The following is a 24,046-nucleotide window of genomic DNA, read 5'->3' on the forward strand; positions in this document are numbered from 1 at the left end:
AGGATCAGTGTTGTGACTGCAGCAGTTTAGATCACTGCTGTGGCACAGGTTCGATCCCTGGCCCGGGAACTTCTGCATACTGTGGGCTCGGCCGGAAAAAAAAAGGTTAGATTTTCTCTAAATTGCTGTCAGCACCGCCCGCCCCCCACTCTCTGTCTCCTCCCCATTTCCACTGCCTCCCGTGCCTGGCCTCGGGGCTCCCCATTAACTGCCCCCAACGCTGCCATTGCTCCCAAAAGACAGCCCCCCCCACATCTGCCTCCCCTTGACCTGCACCCACCCCTTTTAACCTGGTGGCCTCCTGGGTGGACAGTTAAAGGTTTAAGATGGGTGGGCTCCTGGGGGCTGTGATTCCAGGGACCAGAGATTAGACATCAGCAGGTTCTTTGATTCTGGGATGAATTTCCCGGGAATGGGGACTGCAAAGGCAGCGCAGGCCGCTCACCGGAGGCCAGGGGTGAACAGGACACATGAAGGGCCACCTTGGGGACCATGACTCTACTCCTGTGTGTCACGGTGCTGGTGGCAGCGGGATGGGTACTGCAGGTCTCACAGGAGTGGTCCAGCAAGTTCTGGCTCAGACCGGGGAGGCCCCTCCGCTGCATCCTTGGCTCATCTGCCTGCGGCAGCGAGGTCAGGCTGATCCCAGACAGATGTTGAAACTCTGAGCTGGCGGCTGCCCTGCATGCGCCTTGATGTATAGATGTATTTGTCCAAAGAGACATTCCTCCATGGAGGCGTTCTTTTGAGTAGACCCGGGGACGGGGAGATGTCTGGTCCGACCGTGCGCGGCTCACCCGGTCCCCGTGGGACAGCAGGCACCTTCTGTCCATCACTCACCTCCCTCACGGATGCTCCCGGGGCCTTTAAATCCCGTCTCTCCCAAGGGAAAACCAGGCCCAGGAGAGGGTGGTGCCCCCATCCTTCCCAAAAGGCGTGGGTCTCTCCCCTTTCAGCACCAGCCGCTACCAAATCATCGTGGGATTTGAGCCGGTTTTGTTGGTTAATTCACCTGTGCCTCCTCAGCGCCAGGCCACTGGGAGCCGGCGACACCTCTTTTATTCCCACTTTGAGGTTCCGAAGTAAAATGCCCGTAGGTCTTCTCCAGGCTTTAGAGGGATGACGTCGTAGTTGCATCACTGCCTGGATCCTGGAACGTGTTGCTGGGCAGCCGGGAGGTGCCTGATGCCATGACGACAGCACAGCTCTGAGGGCCCCAGGCCTCCACCTGGACCCCCGACAGAGGGGTGCAGGAGACAGTGCTCAGCGTGGGGGACCAGTGCCCTGATCCTCGCCTTCTGGGATGACGCAGGGCTGAGCCAGCGTGCACGGGGCCGGACCTGGGCTGCCCGGGGTGGCACCTGCCCGCACACCCAGCCGCCCCCAACACCTGCCGCCTGGCACACTTAACTGTGACTTGCCGAAGTAATAAGCCTAATACGGTTGACTTTATTTAATTAATAATGACCCTGTTCAGTTCCTCCGCGCTCATAAAACACCCTGCAGGTTGGCAAAAACACTCATAATATTGATCCCAAGTCAGGCAGGATATTTATTTTGTCTTTGCCCCATGAGCATAAATCCTTGTCTGTGGCCTCTTGCTCTCTCTGCATGTGGGATTTACAGGGGCCAGTTTCTTAAAAGCTTTCAGTAATTAAGGAATAAATAGCCATCGGTCTTTGCTGGCCATCCCCCTCCGTCCCGAGGCCGGCCCCCTTGGCAACGAGGCCGGGGGAGAAGGCATGCATGCCGGGCTCAGGCTGGCGGTGGCCCGGGGGCTCCCCCTGCAGAGAGAGGAAGCGCCTCTGTTTTCCTAACATATTGTTCCAGCCCCCTCTTCCATGCCTCCCCTCCCAGTTCCTGTTTTGCTTGAGGCCACAAGACAGTGGGGACATTCCTTGCTGCTAGCTAGCGCTTTCTTTCCTCTTCCTGTCCTTTTGGGTCGCGTGTAAAGCCGGGCAGGTCTCCTCCCATTTCTCCTCACGTCCCTAAGGACAGTTGCTCCATCAGGGGTCCTTGGCTGCAGAATCGCCTTTAAAATCAGGCCGGAGAAGGAGTAGTGTGACAAGCGACAGGCACTCACAAAGTTCTTGGCCGGTTGACATGTGTGGGGGAGACGTTCCCATAAAAATGACTACATCAGACTTGACATGGAGTGGGCTTTGGGCAGAGGCCGTTCCTGCCCAGTGTCTTATAGAAGCATCCAGAGAAAGCCTCGTGTGTGGAGACGGGGAGGCTGAGGTTGAAGTCACTGCAGGACCACTCCTCTCGTCACCCCCCAAATGTCGTCCATCCCGCCTCCGTGATGGGCCCCGAGGGGCCTCCGGGAGGGGGGCGTCTGGTCACAGCTCCCGTGTCTGCTCCTGGTGGCTGGTCTCCTGCAGCAGCACGAAACCGTGCTGAAAGCCAGTCCCAGACTTGGTGCTAATTTGCTAAAAATGGTCTTTTCTGGGAATCCAACCCATTAACCTCATTACCCCTTGGCAGCTCTCTGGGCCCTCGCTGCCAGACCCAAAATGCTGCTGGTGGCAGCTGAGTGCAACTGTGTCCTCACAGCCCTCCGGTGTGCGAGGGCCAGCAGAGGGGGCACAGACCATGTCACCGCGGCGTTTCTCTAAGGACGGTGGCCCCGGCCCCGGTCTAGTGCGGATCTGGCTCAGCCCCAGATTTCCCAAAGGGTCTTTGAGACCCACCCTACCCTTTGCTCTTCCTTCAGCTACAAGGACTTGCGGTGCTCAAGTGACATCATGGCCCCGACAGTGAGCAGCCCCCCCCAACCCCCCGCCCAGCCGCCTCCTGTCCGGCTCTGCTGCCTTGAGCACAGGCGCCTGTGTTGGCCTCAGGTCCACTCAGCGCCCAGCCACCCACACACGGGTGATTCCTTTTTTTTTCCGCTCTGTACTGGGGGTTTTTTTGTGTGTGTTTGTTTTTGTTTTTGTCTTTTTTGAGCCGCTCCTGCAGCATATGGAGGTTCCCAGGCTAGGGGGCTAATCAGAGCTGTAGCCACTGGTCTACACCACAGCCACAGCCACACCAGATCCGAGCCGTGTCTGCAAGCTACACCACAGCTCACGGCAACGCCGGATCCTTGACCCACTGAGTGAGGCTGGGCATCGAACCCGCGACCTCATGGTTCCTAGTCAAATTCGTTTCCACTGCGCCACGATGGGAACTCCTGCACTGGTTTTTATTCGCAAATAATTTGGGTAAGGGGAAAAAACGGGAGGCAAACCCGACAGATTGTCTAAATCCAGTGCCGTCTTCTCGGCAAGGATGGGAACATTCTAGATGCAGTGATGGAGGCATTCTGGATCAATCCACGGCCCAGGCAGCGGCCAGCCCGTGTGCTGCTGAGCGCCTGGCCTGTGCGGGTGCAGAGCAGCTGCACTGGGTAGTTTCTCTCCATCAGTTGAAACACCCATGTCCGGCCTGTGCTGCCCCCTCCCACAGGTGGCAGAGTGTGGCCTGTCCTGCCCCCCGGGTGGCATGGCTCTAGATTCCCTGAAGTGACTCACACCCGACCCTTTGCCAGGTGTTGAGACGGCTGAAGGGAGCGGGCGGGCCGTGTGCTGGGGGCGCAGCTGGTATCCCATCACCCAGGCGGTGTCCTTCCAGACGGGATCAACTTGCCTCATTTCAGAGGCAGCAACACCCAGAGGAGGCGCTCAGGCCATGACCACCGGGGACAGCCATCAGCCGTCACAGGTCAGGGACCCAGCAAGCCTTCCTTCTAAAATGAGGGTGGGAGTTCCCGTTGTGGCTCAGCCAGTTAAGGACCCAACGTAGTATCTGTGTGGACGCAGGTTCAATCCCAGGCCTCACTCAGTGGGTTAAGGACCCAGCGTTGCTGTAAACTACTGCTGAACAGATGCGGCTCAGGTCCTGCTTTGCTGTGGTGTAGACCTCGGGCGCAGCTCCGATTAGACCCCTAGCCTAAGAACTTCCGTATGCCACAGGTGCAGCCCTAAAAATAATAATAATAAAAATAAATGAGGGCAATGATTAAAAAGATAATAATAGAGAAAAATAAACAAGGGCAGCACCTATCTCATCAGGTGTTGCCAGAAATACACCAGGTAATTGCTTGGCCCAACAGCTAATACATCATAAACAAGAAGCAGGAGTTCTGATACTGTTGGGGGGTTTCCCAGTCTGTGTAACAGAGTCCGGCTGTGTAAACAGTGGCCCTTATGTGTGTTTAAACACCTATCTACCTATTGGTCGCGGAAAACCCATCACTTGGCTCATGCTGAATCGAAAATAAGTCGAGAGAGGCTGAGAGAGGCTGCAGGTTTCCTGCAAAACAGCAGATGTGAGGGCTGCCCGCGGGGCCACAGCGTTGCTGCTCTCGGGGATGGGAAGGCACAGGTCCCTGTCTCACACAGGTGGACGCGCTGGGACGCCCACCCCTTCTCAGGACACCCCTCCGTTACGGAGGGCAGGGAAACCTTCACAGTGGGTTGCTGTCTTTGTCACCGTCGTCACAGTGCTACCACATGGCTGGTCTTGCTCCAGTGGCCTTCTTGGCTCCTGGACACCCGCAGACCTCTTCTGGCTCGCCAGTGTCCCCCATCCCCACCAGAGCTGAGCGCTGAGACCCTCACCCCAGGTCTGGCCCCTATGACCCCAGCAAGAGCCCGGTCACACGTGGCCAGCCCCTTCCTGGGTCCTCGCCACAGACCCTGGACCAGAGCTCTGCTTCCCTGCTGTCCTGACCGCACGTGTTTCCTTCTGCAAACAGAGATGCTCGGTTTCTGCGCCCTGTATCTTGACTCTCATCCTTTGCGGTAGCCGTCCTTGTCCTGAGAGCATCACTTGGCTGAATGAATAGGCCCCTGGAGGCGCTCGCACCGCAGTGGACACGAGGGGACCAGAGTGGGCGCTGGCTCACACAGCCACACCTGGGCCAGGAAGCCCCTCTTCCCTCTCCCCCCATCCCCCGGCCGGAGGAGCTCAGCGTCCATCCTCCTCCAGAGAGGAGCCGCAGCAGGTCCTCAGGTTGGTCGTAAAGGCCAGTGTGGTCTGGGAGGCTCCTTCCAACCCCCCGGCTGGTGCCGCTTCCATCACAGCCCTGTCCAGCCTGGGTGGTGCAGGAGCCGCCAGGTCTGCACGTCCGGCTCCTCCGTTTCAAGAAAGATAAGGCTGTATCCGTCGGTTCCAGGCTCCACCCTTGTCCCGTCTTCTGCAGCTGGAAACACAACTGACCCAACTCTTTTCCTGAAGCCTTTCCTCTCTATCATGATGGCCCCCAGTAGGGCCACAGCCCTGCTGTCACCCACACATTGTGTTCTGCACCTGACGCGTGGCTCACTCAGAATCAGGGAGGGTTGTTCCCAGGTCCCCTGAGGTGTGTCATTGGGAATCAACCCACCTGGATGCTGTTGTCGTCAGCATCGTCACCGTCAGTATTGTCACCGTAAGGGCATGTGGCCTGGGGACCGCAGGTCCTGGGCTGGGCCTGGCGGTATTTCCTGGGGCTGGCAGTTGATTCCGTGGGGCAGGCGTTCGATCTGCGGGTTGCAGTGGGACGTGTAGCAGGGATCGCCTTTGGGGGAGCCTCGGCCGTGTCAGCACCCCTCAAGTCAAGTGTGGCAGAGCCTCATCTGTCAGGCTGCAGGCTTATCAAGCCGTCTGAGGCGGGGGGACCCCGTAAGACTCTGGACTCACGGCTTCCCAGACCCGGTGCCGGCCTGGGCTTCTCACGCCGGGCCCAGAGAGCGTGGAGGCTCTCCTAGAGCGGGGTTTCGTTTTAGGCCAGAAAGAAAAGAAAATATTAACTATTGTGCCTCCGATTGCATCTTTGCTGTCTCTGGGGCGGGGGAGTGGGATCCACGTCTTTCTTCCGACGCGTCGCCCGTGCTCCGTCTGCCCTGCTCCCGTGCGGTTGATTTATTCAGAGGTGTGCCAGCGCAGGACTCAGATGAGGAGCCGGGCCTCCCCCGTTCTGCTGACGGCCGGCCGTGCCAATAATTCATTTCTTAGCTCATTAGCTAGCGGAGGCCGTGAGCAGCGGGCCTCTGGAGGACGGGGATGAGGGAGGTGATCCGCCGCCGGCGACACTGCTCTTGACCGGCCTCCCTGGGGAGAACGGAAGGCTGGCCAGGACAGGCCGGGGTCCCCGAAGCAAGGGTGAGACGGCCGAGCCACCAGTAGGGTATTTGTGCTTGGGCATCACCGCTTCTTGGGGCACATGGTTTTAGGCAGAACATTCTCGAAGGAAAGGCCTCATTGTCAGGGTAGCCATCTCTGAGGTGCTCTGTTGGCACAGAAGGCCGGTGGAAACGCTGGACCGCGTGGCTGTCTGTGGCATTAGGCCAGCTGCCTGTCACAAAGTACCGCAGATGGGGAGGTGTGTTGGGGGGTAAAGAGAAGTTTATTTTCTCACAGTTCTGGAGGCTGAAGTGCAGGGTCAGCGTGTCCACGGGGTTGGCGTCTCTCGAGGCCTCTTCCTGGCTCAGCTGCCGGCCGTGTCCTCACACGGCCTTTCCTCTGTGCAGGTGCGAGAGAGAGGTCCCTGCTGTCTCTTCTTAGGGGGACCAGTGCCATGACCTCTTTTATTGCTTCCTGAATGCTCTGTCTCCAGATACAGTCCCGTGGGGGGCGGGGGGGGTTAGGGCTTCAACTCGTGGATCGGGAGACGGACATAGTTCAGCCCGTAACACCCAGGAGGCCTTCAGCATCCGAAGGCCATGGGCAGAGGCCAGCTAGCCTGGGCCGCAGAGGCCCTGACAGCTGTGGGACCACGTACGTTTGCTGGGCACACCTGGCCCCAGTGCCTCAGGCCCCCCCTGCACCCTGTCGTGGGAGGCCCACAGGACACCCGTGGGCTCGTCCAGGCCCCTGGCTAGCGGTCCCACCTTGCCCCACTGAGCGCACTGATGTGAGAAGCTCAGATCTACACTCAATTAGAGCACCCAGGGGGCGTTTCAGGCTCCACCCCTGTGCCACCAGCACGTCTTTGTCACCCACGCTGCCACCACAGTGAGCTCCCGTGTGTGATGGCAACACAGACAACTAGACATGGGGCTCCTGTCTGCCATCGCAATGCCCACAGCCAGGGATTTGCCCCGGGACCGCCGTGGCCAGCACCTCATCACCAAACACAGGACTTCAGACCCCAGAACCGCCGTGGCTGCTGCCGGCGGCACTGGGCTCGTTGTACAGATGAGGAAACAGGGCCTAAGAAGTGACACAAGTCTACACCACAGAGAAGAAAGCGAGTACATGAACCCCAGTTTCTCTGATACCAAAAACTGCAGCCTTTTTAGTGCAATATCAGTTCTCTCTTCCCTCTCTGTGGCCACTGTAGGAAGCACACAGAGTCAAGTTTGCCCCTAGTTTGTCAGCCTGGACAGGGACCACGGGACAGGGGCTCTACATAGGAAGTGCGGATGCCTGCACGGGGGTGGGGGGAAGAATCAGCCCCCATGATACGCACACGTTCCCGAGTCCGTCCTAGGTGGATCTCAGCTGCTGAGAAGGAGCCCCTGACAGCCCAGTCACCTGCCTCTCTCAGCTTTCTGGCTCCCGGCATTTGAGAAAACACTGAAACAGCGCAGTCCTGCAGGACCCAGAAGCTTGCACCGAAGCCTTTTCTTTTTTTTTTTTTTTTTTGATGGCCACCCCCTTGGCCTATGGAAGTACCCAGGCCAGGGATTGAATCTGAGCTGCAGCGGTGATCTATGCCAAAGCTGCATCAACGCAAGAGCCTGTAACCCACTGGGCTGGGCCAGGGATGGAATTTGTACCTGCACAGCAACCTGAGCCGCTGCAGTCAGTCTTTTTTTTTTTTTTTTTTTTTTGTCTTTTTGCTTTTACTAGGGAGGTTCCCACGCTAGGGGTCGAATCGGAGTCATAGCCACTGGCCTACGCCAGAGCCACAGCAACGCGGGATCCGAGCCACGTCTGCAACCTACACCACAGCTCACGGCAGCGCAGGATCCTTAACCCACTGAGCAAGGCCAGGGATGGAACCTGAAACCTCATGGTTCCTAGTCGGATTCGTTAACCACTGTGCCACAATGGGAACTCTTGCAGTCGGATTCTTAACCCACTGCCCCACGGCAGGAACTCCAAAAGCTTATTTCTAAATAGCACAAGAAGTTTGATGAAGAGCCGTGGTTCCGTCGGGTAGTAGAAGCCATGCATTGATCAGATCTGGGGAGCATCCCTGGTGGAGGTGAGGGGCCTGCGGACGTGGGGCTGGGAGACTCGGACCCCCCTTCCCCAAGCAGGCTTTCTAGAGGTTCTCAGTGGGTTTGAGTCTGTGCCATATTCCCCAGGGACGGTTCCCAGTATCAGCCTGTTCGGTGTTTGAGCTGCTGGAGGAAGTGCCCATGGGTCATTATCCCCCTGCTCCAAGCTAAGGGGGCCCACGCCCGGGCGCTTCTCCCTGTTCCTAATTTCACTGCTCTCCTGAGTCTTCCTCTTAAAGATGCCTCCCCAAATCACGTGTGTCTGTGCCCCACAAAACCTGGACCTGCCTTCAGGATGTATTGCAAACAGCACTGACTTTGCTCTCTTTTTTTCTCAGCTCTGTTGAGATATAATCAACAATATTGCATAAATTTAAGGGGTACAGTGTGCCAATTTGTTGTTGTTTTTTTCTTTTTGTCTTTTTAGGGCCGCACCCATGGCATATGGAGGTTCTGCAGGTCTAATTGGAGCTGTAGCCGCCGGCCTACACCACAGCCACAGCAACTCGGGATCTGAGCCTCGTCTGCGACCTCCACCACAGCTCACGGCCACGCCGGATCCTTAACCCACTGAGCGAGGCCAGGGATCGAACCTGCAACCTCATGGTTCCTAGTCAGATTCGTTAACCACTGCGTCACGACGGGAACTCCTGAGTTGATATATTTATATATTGCAAAAGTATTACCACCATGGTTATCCAACATCTCCATCTTATTACATAATTACCATTTCTTTAAAAAAAAAGTCTTTGTTGATTTACAATGTCCTGTCCATTTCTGCTGCACAGCACAGTGACCCAGTCATACATATACATAGCCGTTCTTTTTCTCCTGTTAGCTCCCATCATGTTCCATCACAAGTGACTGGAGGGAGTTCCCTGTGCTGTTACAGCAGGACCTCATTGCTTATCCATTCTAAACAGAATAGTTTGCATCTACTCACCCCAAATCCCCCGTCCATCCCACTCCCTCCCCACTCCAAATTTTTAAAAGCAAAGCACAGGGGGCGTTCCCATCGTGGCGAAGTGGAAACAAACCTGACTGGGAACCATGAGGTTACAGATTTGATCCCTGGCCTCGCTCAGTGGGTTAAGGATCCGGCGGATCCGGCGTTGCCGTGAGCTCTGGTGTAGGTCGCAGACATGACTTGGATCCTGTGTTGCTGTGGCTGTGGTGCAGGCCAGCAGTTGTAGCTCCTATTCAACCCTTAGCCTGGGAACCTCCATCTGCTGCGGGTACGGCCCTAAAAAGCAAAAAAAAAAAAAAAAAAAAAAAAAAAGTGAAGAACGGGGAATTCCCATTATGGCTCGGCTTGTTAGGGACCCAACATTGTGTCCATGAGGATGCAGGTTCGATCCCTGGCCTCTCTCCGTGGGTTAAGGATCCAGCGTTGCCATGAGCTGTAGTGCAAGTCACAGATGCAGCTCAGCTCTGGTGTGGCTGTGGCTGTGGCTGTGGCCTCAGCTGCAGCTCCGATTCAACCCCAAGCCTGGGAACCTCCATATGCCGCTGCCGTGGCCCTAAAAAAATAAAAATAAATGCAAAGGACCGCTTCTGCCTTCTCCTTCAGACATGTGTCATGCTTTCATGGTGGGTCCTGTGAGAACACACCGACCCCAGGAGAGGAGCCAGCAGCTGTGGGCCTGACCTCATTCTCTGGCTGGGCCGTTCGCCTGTTAGAAAGAAAATGGAGTCACTGCAGTTAGGACTGTCGCTGCTTGTTCCGTGCTCTGGTTTCTCCCTGGATGATTTGGCAATGAGTGTTAAAACCACCCGGAGCAGAAGAAAAGAGGTCTGATTTTCATGCCTACCACAAAATGAGAATTAGCAGATTGGAACTTGAAAATCTGGCCGGATCCCCCACGGCTGCTCCTTTTCATTTAGTTCACATTTTGCCCTTTGTCTTTGGCCCTGTCTGAAGTGCAGCAACATATGTTTAATACATTTTAAAGAAAGTTCTTAAATGCCACGAAAAACACAGCCCGTCTGCGCTCATCCGGTGGTTCCGAGACGTCAGTCACGTGTATGCGCTTGGCCCAAGTGGGGAGGTGGCAGGCCGGGCCTCTGAGCTGCCTTTGTGGGGGGTGTTCTCAGCTGTGGGCACGTGTTCTGGAAATCTCCGACTGGAAAGGGTCGGGGGTCACGCTGGGGTCACTCGCATGGACCAGGAAGTGAAGCAAAACTAATCCAGATTTACTCCTGGAAGAATCTGTTTGCCTAAGTATTTAAAAGCAGATTAGGGCTAACCCGACACTAGAGGCCTAGGAGCAGTGTAAACACGGGTGAAAGGTGTAAACTCAGCCCTTCTTCTGTGCTTGGGGAGAAAGAGTGTCACCGGTAAGGCGTTTCCTTGCTCCGTGTGGCCGAGGCCCTGGGTGACTCGTAGCGACGCGCCCCGATCGTGCCCGGGGGAGGGGGACGCCGAGTTCTGGGGGAGGCCCCGGGGAATCGGTGACTGTGTGAGTCTCTTGGGGTTGCTCCAGCCACTTATCTGCGGGGCTTCTCTTTCTTCTTTCATCACCCTCCTCCAGAAGCTTCTGTCCGGCCTGAGGAGCCCCCCGCCCCCGGCCTCACTCTGTTCCCAGGTCAGGAGCTGCTGTGAAATCTCACCTCCGTCTCTTATGTTTCGCAGCCACGCTGCCGTCCTGAGGATTTGCTGTTTCAGGAGGCGTTGTTTTCAGTAGTTCTCACCCTTCCTTTCTTTTTTTGTCTTTTTAGGCACACACCCATGGCATATGGCACTTCCCGGTCTAGGGGTGGAATTGGAGCCACAGCTGCCAGCCTCCACCACAGCCGCAGCCGCAGCCACAGACACGCCAGAGCCAAACCACAACGGCTACCTACGCCTCGGCTTGCAGCAACGCCAGATCCTTAACCCACTGAGCGAGACCAGGGATCGAACCCACATCCTCATGGGTACTAGTTGGGTTCTTAACCCACTGAGCCACAGCGGGAACCCTATTCTCACCCTTCTGGAGATCCACCATTAGCAGCCGGAGAGTGAGAACAGAAGCCCGGGTCCTTTCCTTCCAGTCAGGTAGACACACCTTGCTGGGGGTTTTGCTTCCTTTCTTCAGCTCTCCTTCCCACCTGCCTGCTCCTCGATCCCCCAGCCCCCTTTCCAGATGTCTTTGGCAGCCTCCTGTCCTCTTTGGGCCCCAGAGGGGGGTCCTGGGCTGTGCTGTTGGAGGTGGGGCCCCAGCTGCCATCCTTACACCGAGGCTTCCCCGCGAATCCAGAGAGATCCCAGAATCCAGCAGCGTCACAGGCTTCGCTTGTTTGTCTTTTCCAAACTCCACGCTGGAGTCCCTGCCGGTTCCCACGTGGTCGGCAGCGACATTTCCTCCCACGGGGATGTTTATAGACCCTGGAGTTCACGCACACCCCTCCCGGGGGACGAGTTGAGAGCTCAGGCCTCGAGGGCACACCAGGTTGGGGAGCCCGCTGGCTAGCCTGCCCCTGGACTCCCGTCGAATGACCTCGAATCCTGGCTCTCAACTCTCTCAACTGGAGCTGCTCACAGCAGGAGGGACCGCCAGGCCTGTGGCATCTATCCTCAGTGGGCCGGGCCTTCCGGGGCCACTGCTGCACTAAAAGCCAAAGAAGGAGTTCCCAGGTGGCTCAACAGGTTAAGGATCTGGTGTTGTCACTGCTGTGGCATGGATTCAGCCCCTGGCTCAGGAACTTTCATGAAAAACAAAAGAGCTCATGTGAGAGCTGAAAAGCCGATCCATGGTTCTCACATGTTAGGGCATCAGGACACCCCCCGCCAGGGGTTCTGACTCGGGGTGGGGAGGCCCACTGGGACGGGGCCTGAGAATCCGCATCTCGAGCAGGTTCCCAGGTGGTGCTCCGGTGGAACCCACTTACCAGGTTTGAAAACCGCAGGAAAGCCCTTCCCGGGGGGCTTTCTGCTGCCGTGCACACACTTGTCTCCGGCTGTCCCACGTCCCCTGGTCGCCTCCGACCGCACACCACACAGGGCGGTAGCAGGGCAGGGGGTGCAGCCTCGGTTCTGCTGCCCTACAGTGACCTGGCCTGTCTGGTGGCTCTTGCAGGGAAGAGAAGGAGCGGTGGATCCGGGCCAAGTACGAGCAGAAGCTCTTCCTGGCCCCGCTGCCCTGCACGGAGCTGTCCCTGGGCCAGCACCTGCTGCGGGCCACCGCCGACGAGGACCTGCGGACAGTCATCTTGCTGCTGGCGCACGGCTCCCGGGACGAGGTGAACGAGACGTGCGGGGAAGGGGACGGCCGCACGGCGCTGCACCTGGCCTGCCGGAAGGGCAACGTGGTCCTGGCCCAGCTCCTCATCTGGGTAGGTCGCCCGCGCGCCCGGTGGGGCGGGAGTCACGGCGGGCACTTGGCGCTGCTCCCCGGGCATCTTTCTGGGGAGGAGAGGTTATTGTTGCCCACCTGGAAGTGGGAAGCCCTAGGAAGAGGGAATCGGTGATGTAGGTGTGGGGGCCCCTGCCTTTGGCTCCCCTGTGTGAGAGCAGGTGCAAAGCACCGAGAAAAGGGAGGAATGACGTTGGTGGCACACGCGCTGCTTCTGCGGGCACAGTGGCCGGCTTTGCACGGCATTTGCTAGTGTTTCTGCCACGTTCATTTTTGTGATGATCCCTTCAGCCAAAGCGTGGTTGGTGGTGTCCCTCTTGTTCCTTTTACGAAATACTCCCATCACCTTTGGGGGGCGGGGAGAGGATATGAACTGAATGATTTTGTATCGTTTCCCTTTCCCATTCCCAAACCTCGGGGCTTTGCTGTCACACAGCACAAAAATGCTGGACCCCACACTTTGAGGTTTGATGTGGTAGGAGGGTTGTCCAAGGGTTTCTCCTGGACTATCCTGGTTAATTCCACTTGGGGAAAGTTACCTTTTTAAATTTCTTTTTTTTTTTTTTTTTTTTTCGTCTTTTGTCTTTTTAGGGCCGCACCTGCAGCATATGGAGGTTCCCAGGCTAGGGGTCGAATCAGAGCTGTTGCTGCCAGCCTATGCCACAGCCACAGCAACGCCAGATCCAAGCCATGTCTTCAACCTACACGACAGCTCATGGCAACGCCGGATCCTTAACCCACTGATCGAGGCCAGGGATCGAACCCACAACCTCATGGTTCCTAGTCGGATTTGTTTCCGCTGCACCACGATGGGAACTCCACCTTTTAAAATTCCTACTGGAGCATTTGCCATGCAGCCTGAAGGGGGAGAAGGAAGGAAGAGAGAGATTGTACTGGCCAGGAGCTGCTTCTGAGAGGCCCGCACACCCTGCCTGGCAGTGCCTGCATGCCTGTGGGGTCCTCTGCCACAGCAGGTCCCTATTCCAAAGGTGGCAGAACGAGTGGGTCCCTGGGTCACTGGATGGGGAGGGAGGTGCGTGCTCACCAGTGGTGGGACACCGTCCAGAGGGGGGGTCACCCACTGGGAGCTCTTCTGTCCCCACCCCCAGGGCAGGGGACGGGTCTGTCCACACAGCTGAGCACAATGCCAGTTTCCACGTACTTTGACCTGACTCTTGGGTTGGGTGGGATGAGAAATGGATGCACAGGTACCCGAATCACTCGTGGTCAGCATCTTGTTAGCAGTTGCACAGGCGTCTGCTGGGGCTGCCCTGACCAAATGCCACAGACGGGGCGGGGGCTTCAACAACAGAAATTTATTTTCTCCCAGTCCTGGAAGCCACTTCCAACATCAAGGTGAGGACAGGGTCTTTTTCCCATGGCCTCTCCCCTCCGCTTGCAGACAGCTGAGCTCTGGCTGCGTCCTCGCGGGGCCGGTCCTCTCTGAGCACACGCACAGAGTCTGGGGTCTCATCTTCTTAAAAGGACCTCGGTGACGTTGGATGAGCGCCCCTCTCATGTGGCCGCAATTAAGCTCATTACCTCTGTAATCCAGGCACGTCCTAAAGGACTGGGCGTTAGGGCTTCAGCAGATGAATTTAGGGAGCACAGTTCCACTGACAAGTCACATGTCATCTTCTCCTCTCACACTGGCCAAGCATTCCTTTAATGCTGTGCTTCTTGAAGACGAGAGATAAGAACTCCGTAAGTTACAGTGGAAGTGGACATCGAGCCACCCTTTTTCTTCCTTTCTTCCTTCTTTTTCAGGTCGTGCCCATGGTACGCAGAAGTTCCCGGGCCAGGGATCAAACCCGAGTCACCGCAATGACCAGAGCCACAGCCGTGACAACGCTGGATTCGTAACCTGCTGCGCCACCAGGGAACTCCCAATCCACCCTTTTCCAAGAGCAAGAAACTTTAAAATGCTTGTGGAGGAGTTCCCTGGTGGCTCAGTGGGTGAAGGATCTGGTGTTGTCATGGCTGTGGCTCAGGTCCCTGCCGTGGTGCTGGTTCGATCCCTGGCCCAGGAATTTCCACCTGCCACAGGTATGGCCAAAGGTAAATAAATAAATTTTTAAAAATAAGAGATAAAAAAGAAAACGTTTGTGTGATTGAACCTAGAAGTTCCCCCTCCGGTCATCACTTTAAGAGCCAGAGATGCTGAAAGAGTCCACATGAGGATAGACAGGTCAGCATGTGGCGCCCACAGACAGAGCACTGAGTGCTGTTGGTCCGGAGGAATACCCTGGTTCTTCTGCGTTGTGCTTTTGCGTAAATTTTAATGATAATGAGAAAATGATCAGTGCACCATGTTCGGTTAAAAAAAAAAAAAAAGATACAAATTGCTTGTGCCGCTCTTATCTCTGTTCTTCATATCTGCATTTAAGTCCAAAGAAAAACCGCTAGACGGAAACACACTGAAACGTGAGCCCAGATTATCTCTGAAGAGCCAGCGTGTAGCTGATTGTTTCTTCTTGTGCTTTTGTGTGTTACCTTGGTGTTTCACCCAGTGCAAATGAACCGCCTCCGAGATCCGTTTTTTTGTGTTTACAGCTGGCAGGTCACCATGGACTAGCAGTATGGTGACAAGGGACAGCTAGATTTATCATGGCGATCATTTTGAAATGTGTAGAAATATCAAATCACTGTGCCGTGTACCAGGAATTAACGTAGTGTCCTAGATCAATTATACTTTAAGAACGAGCAGGGAGTTCCCGCTGTGGCTCAGGGGAAACCATTCTATCCATAAGGACGCAGGTTCAATCCCTGGCCTCGCTCCCTGGTCGCGGGTCCGGCGTTGCCCGTGAGCTGTGCTGTAGGCGGGCAGCTGCAGCTCGGATCAGACCCCTAGCCTGGGAACCTCCATGTGCCGCGGGTGAGGCCCTAAAAAGACCAAAACAGCAATCGATCAAAATAAAACAAGCACCAAACGTGTAGAAAAGGAGGTCACAGGTCGACGGGGGTTAGGGGGAGGGACTTAGAGGAAGAGAGTCCAAAAATTTAAAAAACAAAATAGAAATAGCACAACCGGAGTTCTCCCGGGTGCGTGTCTGTTGCACAGGGGAGGGGCTTTTCGGCGCAAGAAGCGCACATTCTTCCCGTAAAGGACACCCCCGGGGCCAGGCCGTGCGGCCGCCCCTGGCCCCTGGTCTCCCCAGCGGGCTCCCGGCTAGCCCGGCCCTCGTGCGCCCGGTGACCCTCACGTGGCCGTGTCTCTCCGCAGTACGGGGTGGACGTGATGGCCCGCGACGCGCACGGGAACACGGCGCTGGCCTACGCGCGGCAGGCCTCCAGCCAGGAGTGCATCGACGTCCTGCTGCAGTACGGCTGCCCCGACGAACGCTTCGTGCTCATGGCCACCCCCAACCTGTCCAGGAAGAACAACAACCGGGGCAACAGCGGCGGGAGGGTCCCCACCATCATCTGAGGACCCGCGGCCTCCCCCCCGCCCCCCGCGGCCTCGGGAGTCACCGCACGTGAGTCCCGACGCGTCCCCTGGCTCCTCCCGGCGGACCCCCGCCACCCCCCCACCCCCACCCCCCACCCCCAGCGACATCACAAACCCCGGACGCTCCTGGGGGGCGCGGAGGCGGAGGCGGAGGCCCCGAGGCAGCAGCATGGATTCCTTTGCATAAACTCCCCTGCCGGACAGACAGGAGCGGCCGGCGGGCCTGGGTTCGTTGATTGCAGCACACGGCGCCGGACCCCGGTCCCTCCGGTGACCGGGAGACGGAGCAGGGCACAAGGGACTCGGGGACGAGGGGGGGAGGGGAGGGGAGGCGAGCAGCCGGGAGAAGGGGCAACTCCCCTTAACTGGCAGTTAAGCACATCAGTACATTGCACCTCTACCGAACGGAACACTGGGATTCCATCTCTTCTCCAAGGAGCTTGACGGCATAAATCAGAAGCAAGCAGAGTTTGTCAGGTTTGAAGCCCCTATGATGGTATGTGTCAAATCAGTTGTAGCTAATTTGTCCAGGGAGAGTACTGGCTTCATTACTCTCGTGTAGTCGAGTTCTTCCAGCATCACCGCCGTTTAATAGAACATGATTAGTCATCACCGAGAAGAAAGCGTATTAGCTGAGGAGGTAGTTACCCAGCACGCTCTGATGATTGCCACGATGTGATTGCAATACTCTTAGAAGCATCGTATTATCCCAGACATGTTCTTTCGGGCCCTTGGAGCTCTCCTTACTAAATTCACTGTCATAATTTAGTATCTGTTTAATTTTTCAGTCCAAAGAGAGGAAATCAGTTGCTGAGTATTATTTGACTGCAGCCTCCTTGGTGCAAAAACAGAATGGAAAAAATAAATAAGAGTGACTTGGAATCTCACAAGGAAAGCACGAATTCCGCTAACGACCACATTGCGAGCACACTGAGCACTCAAAGTCCATGCGTAAAAAGCTCTTTCTCCCCCCCCCAAAAAAAAACCCCCCACGGCGTGTGTCATGGGCCTCCGTCACTCCCGGGCCACGTCACCCCAGTCACACAGGCTCCTGTATTATGTCTTTAGATGAGATGTGTGAAAATCTATTTGAATAAAAGAAGTTCATAAATATGCATTGATTTTTGTACAGACAAATGGCACCTCTGTTAATTTATAAATTGAACTAGATGTGAACTAATAATATGCAACTGGTTGAGATAAGAGGGTTACAGATCATTGTACATGCGAAATAGCGCCCGCAGTAAACACTTCCATTAATGTGATGTACAGCTTTTAAGAAGGAGCATATCAGGATACCGTGGTGGTACAATTTGCTTATTAAAATCATGAAAAATTAAAAAGACTCCGAAGCATATTCGAGAGGGAAGGGGGCATGTGATGCCTCATTATTGAAAAAAAAGCACGATTTAGAACTGACACGACTTTGGCCAACACTGAGGAAGGGGCCGTGACAAGGCAGGGGTTGACTTTGCAAATTCCAGACCCAAGCGCTTCGCGAAGGTCCATCTTGACCGCCGCTGCCGAGCTGGGGGCAGAGACCGGCTTGTGAGACTCCCTAATCAGACTCCCCACCACCACACCCCCGCCCCCGGGGCCAGGCCCTTCTGTTTCGGGAGGTCGCCCGATTTGCCGTCACCCCGGTTTCTGGCTGCTTCAGACTTTGGCCACCTTCAGCGTCATGGCCAAACATAGGAAACCAGATTGTGACACCTGAGGTTAAAAAGAACAGGGGCAACTGTGCCTTGAGCCCTTGGGCAGCATGACGGGGGTGGCGGCGGTGGCAGGGGTGTCACCATGAAGGACAGCACAGAAACGTAGGGCCCCCTTCACCCTGCTGCCTCCGGGAAAGTTCCTGGCTCTCATATATTAAACCTTCTATTTTGTAAGAATTTTTCCTCTTCTTTCGCTTTTTAAAGAAATTTTAAATTAAAATAGATGGGGGGAAAAAAATAAAGCTTTACACACTTTCTCTGTGGGTCAGTGTTTCATGGGCATTTCTAACCTTAACGCAGCTCAGTGGAACGCGGCAGTTCCCGGGGCAACAGGGCGCGGGAGCCACAAGCCTGGGAGCCTCAACCGCAGGTCCGTAATCCCTCCGCCCGGTTTTTAATTCTGTGTTTCAGCACTGTGTGGTTATTTTCAATGTGAATAGGAAAAAAAAAAAAAGTCCTTCCTATTTTTGAAGAACGCATCGCTGCTCTCATCCAGCCACACACGTCGGTGTCCCCATTTGCATAGATAGGTAGTGAAGGCAGATAGAGTATAACGAAATTCTTAAATTATTTCATTGTAGCTGATGCCCACTATAGGAATGCTTTATCAGAGTGAAGCCTTTCTTTTGAAAAGAGACGGAATTCCTTGTGAGGCTTCTCTTTGGGATGTATATGGGTGTGTACATATTATGATATGTGTTTATAATATAATATTTTCCCAAATGACTTCCTTTTTCACTTAGCCTCTCAAGGCCCGAATGCTAGACCTTCTCCTTCCCTGCCTCCCTTCCAGCGCCAGGACTTCACTGATTCCTCCTTGGAAAAGGACCCCCCTCGCCTGCTATCTTTAGCCATGTGATCTGCTCTGGGAGGCAGCCTGCTTTCTCGAGCCCGAGTTTTGGCAACAGAGGAGAGGCTGTCGTGGCTCTCAAAGGTTTTTCCCTGTAAAACCCAGGAAAGGCGACCGGGGGCTCATCTGTTGTATTCCAGTGACTTCTCTGCTGGACCGCTCTCTCATTCCCATCTTACAAGCCTCACTAACACCAAGACCAGAGAAGCCACGGTCCAGGGCCAGTGTTAGAAGTAGCCAGTTTGGGAAGGGGGTCGAGCTGTCGTTATTTCCACGTAGGCTCTGGGACAGTGACATAGGAAACGACCCCTGCGGACTCCACGTGACCACTTCTATTCAACCTCTTCTCCTCTGTTCGGGATTTTCAGTGAAAATGTTTCCTTGATGAGAAACCTGCCTGCTGGGGAGGGCATGTGAGCAGGTGGCCCCTCCTGAGGGCGCTCGCACAGGTGGTCTGCATGCACCCCTTTCTCTCTGGATCGCTCCCATGGCCGGGAGACCCCTGCAGAGAAAGGAGCCTGATTCCGACCCTGCACAGGTGGACCTGGAGAACTAGCGTGGTCCTTATCGAGCCACGGTCCACGCCATGTGGACTCACCCCAGGGAGCAGGTGCGGGCAGCCAGTGCAGGCTGACTATGGGGCTGGCAGCGCAGGAGAAAGCAGCTCTTCCCCAGTGACTCCAGCCTGATGTTCTTACCTCAGCTCCCTTCTGTCCCCGCCCCCAAGTTTTGTGACCTTTGCACACTTTCAGGGTCGTTCCCCACGTGTGCAAAGGAACCGGCAGGACTTCGTTAGGGACAAGAGTCCAACGAGAAAGGCAGGCCCGGGGTGGCGGTCCCCTGGCCTCACCAGGGGCTCCCACCTGGGCAGCATCCACTTCTCGCTTCCTCAGCTGGGACACCTGGGGCCTTGCAGGGTGTGGTGATGTCGGGACCACAGGGTGATAAATGACAGCCTGACACCCACTGAGGGGCCGGATGCTCAGGAGGGGGGCCCCGTTTATGAAGAACAGAACGTGGGTAGAACCTGAGCCCCGGCACCGGGAACCCCCTCCAGCTGGCGGGAGGCCATGTCCTGGGGGTCCCGGCGGCACGTGGTCAGCCGGCCCCTCCTGCTGAGCCCCTCCCCTGTCTCGGCTGAGCCGCTGGTGCCGCTTCTCAGCCCATGTGTCAGGCAGGCGTGAGAGCCCTTCTCCCCGAGGGATGAGCCCAGGTACCGAGACGCGACCTCCATCCTTAGTCCAAGTTGATGTTCCAGGGAAGGGGGGGGGGACGCCAGATCTGCTTGCAGGGGACCCTGCGCTGGCAGAGGGGGCCTTCAGGCCCCCTCCACGCCCCGCCCCCCATTCCTCCCTGAGCTTGCGGGTTGGTCCGCGGACGTGCACGTCGCTGGAGCCGTCCTCCCTGTCAGGGTGACCTTCACCTCCCATGTCTGCACTCGGTGGGCACACCCTCCCCCTTGGCGCCCCGCCGGACCCCGGGCCAGGCTGTGCTCACGGTCCCCGTGGCTCCCACCCCACCGACCCTTCTCCCTGCATTAAGAATGTTCTGGAAACAAGAGGGGGCACTCCCCACTCCCGCCTAGGGAGGCTCTGAAGCCTTGCGGCCACGCAAGTCCTCTCTGAGGACGGCCGGGTCTCAGAGCCCGCTCACGAGGCGCGGAGGATGGGCAGGCAGATGCCTTCGCTCTGGAGGGGCTGCTTCCCCTCCCCCCACCTCTGCTCTGTTGACGTCCGTCTCGCGCCCCCCAAGGTCATCTCGACTTTTCTAGAACTCCCCTGGATGGTATTTATGTCCTTCGAGCAAACAAATTGAAAAGCCGTCAGGAAGCAGTTCGGATGGAAATGTGCTGGGGATAGGCATCTTTCTTTCCCAGGAAATATAATTTATTTCCAGCTGCCTCCGCAAACGTGGGTTTCACCCTCTGTGAAGTCGTGTCTTGCCGTGATTTTCACCCTCATCCTTCACCAAAAAGCTAAGGGCGCTCGGCATCGAGACGTTGCATTCTTGGCTTTTCTCCTTTGTGGACGTGTTGCTTGTGGGGCTTGGCCCCTGTGGCTTCCTCAGGAAGCCCCGTAGTCAGGGGTCATTGGTGTGGGCTCCAGCCTGGCCAGGCCAGGTGCCCAGGGTGCCACTCACGGTGGGCAGGGGGCCTGGCTGCCCCCCTTCCCGGGAGGGTGGGGTCCGCCCTGTGCGCTCCTCCCACGGCTCCTTGGTTGGTCAAGTGTCCCCATCAGCTGCCTTTCAGTCAGGACGTCGGACCCCTCCAGTCGAGGGCGGAGAGAGGGGAATGAGTCAGTCAGTAGGCGCAGATGGAACAGTGCCCCGGCTTTCATTTCATCACTGCCAGGCCGTCGTCCCTGGAACCCTAAATGCTGTGACACCCCAGAGAGAGGGGACATTGCCGCTCAGGACCAGCATCCCCACGCTGGACGTTCAGCCACCTCAGACAGTCTTATCCCCAAGTCATGGATCTGTGTCCCCCTTAGAGAGGACGTGCTGACCTGAAATAGAGCTTCCAAAACTATGACTAAATTCCTCTCTAATTGTGGCTGTTCTGCTGCTTTTTAAACACAGACTCGTGCTTTTGTCCAGTTCGGCTTTTTCACTTTGGGTCCAGGTTGAAATTAGAGGACTTTTCATCAGTAGGGGATTCTGTAACACCGTAAAGTCTGGTTTTAATCTGCAATTAAAAAAAAAAAAAGCCCAAGTTTTAGAAGTATTTCTGTTTCTCCAGTGTGGTAAGCACCCTCCCCAAAGCAAGGCGGCAGTGACCGTGACCTTGAAAGCCTCTCCTTGCCGCACTTCACCTATGAGGTGGTGGTGTTTTTGCTATCAGTTGTGACTGCATTTGGTTTGGGGGTTCTCACCCCCTTTTTGATAAAAACGCCCTTGTCTGAGGCCCTCATCCCATCCAAAGGGCCTTTGGTGCTGGGGAAGAAGGCAGGGTGGGGACAGGCGAGCCCAGCAGAGACCCGCAGTGGCTCTGAAGCCTGCAGGTGTGCAGATGAGCCACCCCAGGTAAAGGGACAGAAGCATGGACTTCCAGCCATGGGGCCCCCAGCACCCAACAGGTGCTGGCCATGGGTGAGGCAAGGCACCTGCCTGAGTGCGAGAGGGGGGCTGGGGGCTTGTCTTGTGTCGGGCCTAGACGTGGCCTCTGCAGAGAAGGACCCCCCGCGGGTCGTGAGCAGGGCAAAGGATAAAGGCTGGCCTATGCAAGTGCACTGAGGACTGACCCAGGTTTCAGGGTCGGTGGGCCTTCCCTGCCCTCCGTCCTGAGATGCAGGGGAAAGAAAGGAGTCACAAGGAGATGTGAGAGGGTCGAGGGAACTCGAATGGAGCAATGCCCCTCAGGACGCCCCTGTCAGGAACAGGCGCCCCCAAAGCAGGTTGCGCCCCTGTCTCCCGGCTCGGCCCCGGATGTCTGAGCTGGTTCAAATATTCTTGTAAAAAGGACACTCTGCCCAGTTCCTGAGTGCTCACACTCAGCAGTGGCTTATGGCAATTAAAGGGGACCCCCCTTGTCTTCCCGCCCCCGGTATGACGCCGGTACCTAGGAACCCTGAGTGACAGCTTTCTGCAGAGACCCTGGCAGGCAGCCCAGCAGGAGCCACTGTGCTCAGCTCGGCACCTGACAGTCCGCTGAGTGGCCTCGGGGAAAAGATACATCCCACCTGGGTTCTTTAGAGGCCGGGGGGACAGAGGCTGGCCCCGGGGGGCCGGGGCCAGGCCAGGGATTCCGCTCTTAGGGCTCAGGTGAACACACTGTGCGCCTCGCAGCCCCTGGTCCCGCCCCAGGGTCCGTGCAGTTTTCTCACCAGGACCTGTCTCGGGCTGCGCCGGTGGACGTGAGCACGGATGGGGCCATTCCGTGGTGGCTGGGCAGTGGGTACCCCGAGGAATTGCAGTTAGTGCATCTTGGTGTTGGAAATAAGGCTTTCTCCTAAACGCAGTGCTGTTTCCCTCCTCCCACTGGGTTTTTCGGTCAAAACTACATCTAATTCTTGACGCTCCTGCCCCTGCCTGAGCCCCGCGTGCTGGGGACGCCGTGTGCACCTGATCACAGGCGCCCTGCTGAGTCCCGGGAGTCGCAGGCGGGACGTGGGCCACGCCAGCCACAGGCACAGACAGACCCCGCTCTCCTGTCTCTGACTTGGGACCAGGTTCTTATCTTGCCACCGGGCATGTTTCTGAAAGGCGAGCCTGAGCAGGTCAAAGGTGAGGCGTGAGAGGCATTTTTAGGAGGGACCAGGGAAGGCTGAGCCTGGGGACACTTCTGAGCACATTTCTCTATTTCTGTAAATAGCCATGTATAGAAGATGGAAGAGTAGCCTGGGGTTTATCCAGAGATGGGCTTGGTTTTTTTGGGTTGTTTGGTTTTTTGGGTTTTTGGGTTTTTTGGGTTGTTTTTATATTACCTCATTCAGCAAGTTTATGTTTCACAATGACTCAATGATGCTTTATTTATATTGTTTGTACTGTAATTAAAACCATTGACAGACATTTCACTTTGCTTGTTATTTCATATGATCTTGTTTTGATTAAATATGCCAGTTTGTATTTTCCTGCCTTGGGATTTTTTTTGTGTCAGCTGTACAGTATTCTAAGGGGGGAAAAAAAAGAAAAAGAAAAATGTGTAAAGTAATGAAAAGAAGTGGCTATAGTGTAGAGGCCTCTTTCTAATAAAGAAATGAAAATATGTCTACACCGCTTCCATGGAGGTTTCTTTGGGGGGGGAGGGGTCCTTTGTCACGATGAATTGGGTTTTTATTCCCAGGCGAGTGCTTGGGGAAGGGATCCTGCTGGGCCCCGGGTAGCCGGTGCGCGAATTAACTCACCCAAGGTGCTGCGGTCGTGGCAAGAGGGAAAAGCCACAAGGAGCCGCTCTTTGGACCTTTTCATTAATAAGAAACCTCAAGGGAACATTTTTCCCCCAGCCAGGGGTTGGCTGGGGCTGGACCTTCCAGATGCTTCTAAGGTATCTTTGCACTAGCCCCCACTGCCCCAGATGGGTGAGAAAAACTCCGCAGTGGCTAGAAAATAAACCCAGTCCGAGATGTTCGTGCTAATATTAAAATTTTCTCCTGCACAATACATTCTATGTTCACCTGCCCAAAGCAGAGGAGAATAAGAAGGCAAACCTCACCCCAAATGCCACCACCCAGGAGTTTCCACCATTAGCAAGGTCAGTGCCTTCCGGATGCTGCTCCCTCTGCAGACAGGCCTTCCTCCAATGGTCCATGTCAGAAAGATTGAGCCACATGGTTGCGGGACCCGCGGGTATTGGTTTCTCTTGCAATTTCCCCGTGGCATCAGGAGCCTACAGTGCCACAGTGGACTAGGTGGCATAGAAGATGATGCCATCCTTGGGAGCCATGAGGTCCCAGGATCCCCAGCAGGCCAAATGCAAACCAGGACAAAAGTCACTTGTCTTCCTAGGAAGTAAGCCAAAAAAGGACAAAGAAAAGTGCTCTTGGGAGACATCAGTTCCATTCCCAGGC

The 24,046-nt window shown here is 55.9% G+C and overlaps 1 protein-coding gene across 16 annotated transcripts in view; it reads left to right on the plus strand.

Annotated features, from left to right (window-relative positions):
- The window catches only part of AGAP1 (ArfGAP with GTPase domain, ankyrin repeat and PH domain 1), a 558,467-nt gene extending 535,217 nt beyond the window's left edge, over positions 1–23,250 (plus strand). For 14 of the 16 annotated variants that reach the window (XM_021075539.2, XM_021075540.2, XM_084998790.1 and 11 more), the window contains 2 exons: positions 12,254–12,509; positions 15,753–23,250. In XM_021075539.2, the coding sequence (XP_020931198.1) occupies positions 12,254–12,509; positions 15,753–15,956 (460 nt within the window). In that variant the 3' untranslated portion in view covers positions 15,957–23,250. Of the gene's footprint in view, positions 1–12,253; positions 13,125–15,380 lie in introns of all 16 variants that reach the window. The other 2 variants (XM_084998783.1, XR_014829145.1) reach the window with 2 other exon arrangements.
- The last annotated feature ends 796 nt before the right edge of the window (positions 23,251–24,046 follow it).

The sequence above is a fragment of the Sus scrofa genome, chromosome 15 (assembly GCF_054392235.1).
Source record: "Sus scrofa isolate SSC_HxYL_T2T_F1_AM1 chromosome 15, Sscrofa_HxYL_maternal_Yorkshire_Landrace_v2.0, whole genome shotgun sequence".
Taxonomy (NCBI): Eukaryota; Metazoa; Chordata; class Mammalia; order Artiodactyla; family Suidae; genus Sus; species Sus scrofa.